Source organism: Corvus brachyrhynchos, unplaced genomic scaffold (genome assembly GCF_000691975.1).
Source record: "Corvus brachyrhynchos isolate BGI_N302 unplaced genomic scaffold, ASM69197v1 scaffold182, whole genome shotgun sequence".
In the NCBI taxonomy this organism is placed as follows: Eukaryota; Metazoa; Chordata; class Aves; order Passeriformes; family Corvidae; genus Corvus; species Corvus brachyrhynchos.
This window is the reverse complement of record NW_008236807.1, coordinates 201,340-204,612: the sequence shown is the minus strand read 5'-3', so window position 1 is coordinate 204,612 and position 3,273 is coordinate 201,340. Positions and strand designations below refer to the sequence as shown.

General features: G+C 58.4%; 1 protein-coding gene across 5 annotated transcripts in view; it reads right to left on the bottom strand.

Moving 5' to 3' along the window:
• Positions 1-230: 230 nt before the first annotated feature.
• The window catches only part of NRF1 (nuclear respiratory factor 1), a 45,341-nt gene continuing 42,298 nt past the window's right edge, over positions 231-3,273 (bottom strand). For all 5 annotated transcript variants that reach the window (XM_017727979.1, XM_017727980.1, XM_017727978.1 and 2 more), the window contains one exon: positions 231-570. In XM_017727979.1, the coding sequence (XP_017583468.1) occupies positions 407-570 (164 nt within the window). In that variant the 3' untranslated portion in view covers positions 231-406. The remainder of the gene's footprint in view (positions 571-3,273) is intronic.

Below are 3,273 nucleotides of genomic sequence, written 5' to 3'. Positions count from 1 at the left end.
GGGTGTCCCTGCTGCCCCCCGGCCTCCTCCTGCTCGATCCCACGGGGGGGAAAACGGGGCATAAAGGGTCGCTTTATTTTCATTTTCCTTTCAACCTCCTCGGAATCCAAGTCCCATCACAATTTGGCTTCTCGCTCCTCCGAGAGCAGAGTGGCGCTAGAAAAATGCACTTTACACAACATCCTCTGCCAGGATTTGTTTCGTTTTCGTTTGTTTTTCTATTTTTCTCGTTTTAAAAAAAAAAGAAAGACAAAAAAAAAAAAAAAAGAAAAAGGTCAACAAAACCTTTTCGTTTCCGAAGCTGGGAGACTCAATGCCACCTGATTGCATCTCTGGAGAGGCGTAAAAAAATGAAGTCGCGTAAGAGACGAGGAGAATCGCCACGATCCCGCTGCTCCGGGCGCCGTCACTGATCCAAGGTCACCACCTCCACCGCCTGCCCGTCCATGGTGACGGCAGTGTCCGCTATCCTCGTGGTCACCGGCGCCATCGCCACCTGCACGGGGCCGTTGCCTTGGGCCAGGCTGGTCACCACGGTCTGGTACATGCTCACGGGGATCTGCACGAGGCCTGCGGAGACAGGAGGGAACAGGGGCGGCGTTGGGAGGGAGCGGAGCGGGAACAGCGGCCCTGAGGTCCCCGAGGGCTCGGGGGCTGCATTTGTGCTGCTCTGGGGGGGGTCTTTTTATGGCTGGAGCTCTCCTTGCCTGGAGGAGGGTCCTCAGCTCTATAGGGATGTGGAGCTGCTGGAGCAAATCCAGAGGAAGCCACAGAGCTGCTCCCAGGGCTGGAGCACTGCTGGAGCCAGGCTGGGAGAGCTGGGAATGTTCCCCTGGAGAAGGGAAGGATCCAGGGAGAGCTGAGAGCCCCTTGCAGGGCCTGAAGGGGCTCCAGGAGAGCTGCAGAGGGACTGGGGCCAAGGCATGGAGGGCCAGGAGCCAGGGAATGGCTTCCCAGTGCCAGAGGGCAGGGCTGGATGGGAGATTGGCAATTGGGAATTGCTGGCTGGGAGGGTGGGCAGGCCCTGGCCCAGGGTGCCCAGAGCAGCTGGGGCTGCCCCTGGATCCCTGGCAGTGGCCAAGGCCAGGCTGGACATTGGGGCTGGAGCAGCCTGGCACAGTGGGAGGTGTCCCTGCCCATGGCAGAGGTGGCACTGGAGGGGCTCTGAGGTCCTTCCCACCCAAAACATTCCAGGATTCTATCCACGGAAAACCAGCAATCAAGAACGACGCCGGCCCCCGCCCAGCTGTGTCCGTGCTGGATGAATGATTTGTGCCTTGGAGGCCTTGCTGTGCTGGATTTGCCCTCCATGAAGCCACTGGGATGGGAGCGGGGATGGGATGGGGTTGGGATGGGTGGCAGCAGCTTGGGGCCCACACCCCGGCGCTGTCGGGCTGCAGGGAGAGAGAATGAGGATGAAGAGGAAAGAAATGACATCATTTTTGGAGGAGGAACCCAAACCAGCCATGTTTTGGGATGGTACAGCAGGGAGCTGCTCAGCCAAACCCGTCAGGCCGAGTTTTCCTGGAGGCAGGGATTGCTCCCACCCCAGAGCCCATCAGGGATCACCCACAGACACGGAACACCCTTCCTACACGCGTTTTTCCACTTGATATGCCCAGAATTGGGAACTGCGGGGCTGAGGAAGGGATAAATTCAGCTTTTCCCATCCCCTGTCACTCTGCAGGTCACTCAAACACCTCCCCACTGGTGGCACATGGGAGGATCCCGTTGCTGTGCATCCATGAGCCCCATTACAGCCACTCCCCAGCACAATTCCCTTCTTCCTGCTCCCTCTCCATCCCAGCCGGGTCCTTCTCCCCTCACAGGGAAGGGGCAGCGTGGGACCAACAAGCCCTGGCCAAGCCAAACTGGCTCCTGGCACTGGTTCTGAGCTCTCACACGTGCATGGGACACACAAAACAGAGAGAGGAAAGCAAAGCCCCTTCCTCAGCCCTTCCCCAGTCATGCATGAGTCCAGCAAAGTAGAAACAGCTTTTCCCAAGGCTGGCTCAGCTGCAGGAGGGGACCAGAGGCCTCCAGGCTGAGGATGGAGCTGGCAAAGCTTTAGCACTGCAGCGCCAAAGGCGAGTCCTGGTGAGCCAGGAAACACCAAAGCAACAATAAAACGAGGCCCCTGAGGGTTGTTGTGATGTGAACAGTGGAAGGAGGTGGAAAAAATAGTGAGGAGCACTCGACAGAGCTGGGCAGGGGAAGGGAATGGCAAATCCTGCAGGCTGGGAGGAGAAACTTCATCGTTCTTCTCCGGTATTGTCCCTGCACCCACCTCCACCTGTGGCTTGGCCAAGGGAGATTTGGACAAGCAAGATGATTTAGACATTTCAGGAACTACCCACACCTCTACTGGGGATAAAACCAGCTTTTTGAGGTCAACAAATCCTTCCAGCAGCAGCACGGGATGGATGGCCAGCCCCCACCACGACATCAGGTTCCTGAGCGAGGCTTTCCCGAAAAAGCAGCACAATCCCTGTGGGTTGAGGTGCAGGGAGCAGAGCTCTGCCCCACCAAGGGCACTTGTTTGGTAACGCGAGGCAGCTCCGTGTCCTCGGATAACTCTCTGTGCAGACAGGAAAGCTTAGGAGTTAATCGTGCTGACCAGGTGGGTGACCCCAGCGCAGCCCAGAGCTCCTCCAACATCCCTCCCCTCGGGGTCCCGAAGCGCTCCGTGGGCTGGGAAGTGTCCTGATCCCCCAGCCGGAGGGGTTGTGGCCACATTCACCAAGCCCAACCATGGAATTGGTTCCCAGGTTGGTTGTCCAGCACTGGCTGCCACGAACGGCGCAGGGTCAGGAGGAGGTTCCCAGCTCCCAGGGCGCTTTCTGGTCAGTGGGAATTTCAGGCAACAAAACGAATGAGAAAAGAGAGCTCAGGCTCAGCCCTCCTGAAGAAAATCTCCTAGCAGACCCCTCAGGAGAACACAGCACATCCCAGTTTAAGCAGGACCTGGGGATCTGGCCTGGGATGCACCTCAAATCCCCGCTCCAGACCAACAAGCCAACTAAGCCCTTTGGGTTACTTGGGTTGTTAACCCGGAGCAGATCAAATGCCACATGGACAACGCACGGAGCAGAGCCACCACCACCGCCCCGGGCCACAGACCACGCGACGTCGAAGCCACGATCCCTCCACGCTGTCCAAACGTGCCAGACCCGGGTGCTGGCGAGCACTGAACACCCAGCTGGGGTATTTGGGAAGGATGAGTTAATTCAGACAAGGCTTGGCCGAGCCCGGCCACCTCTCGGAGCGCGCGGA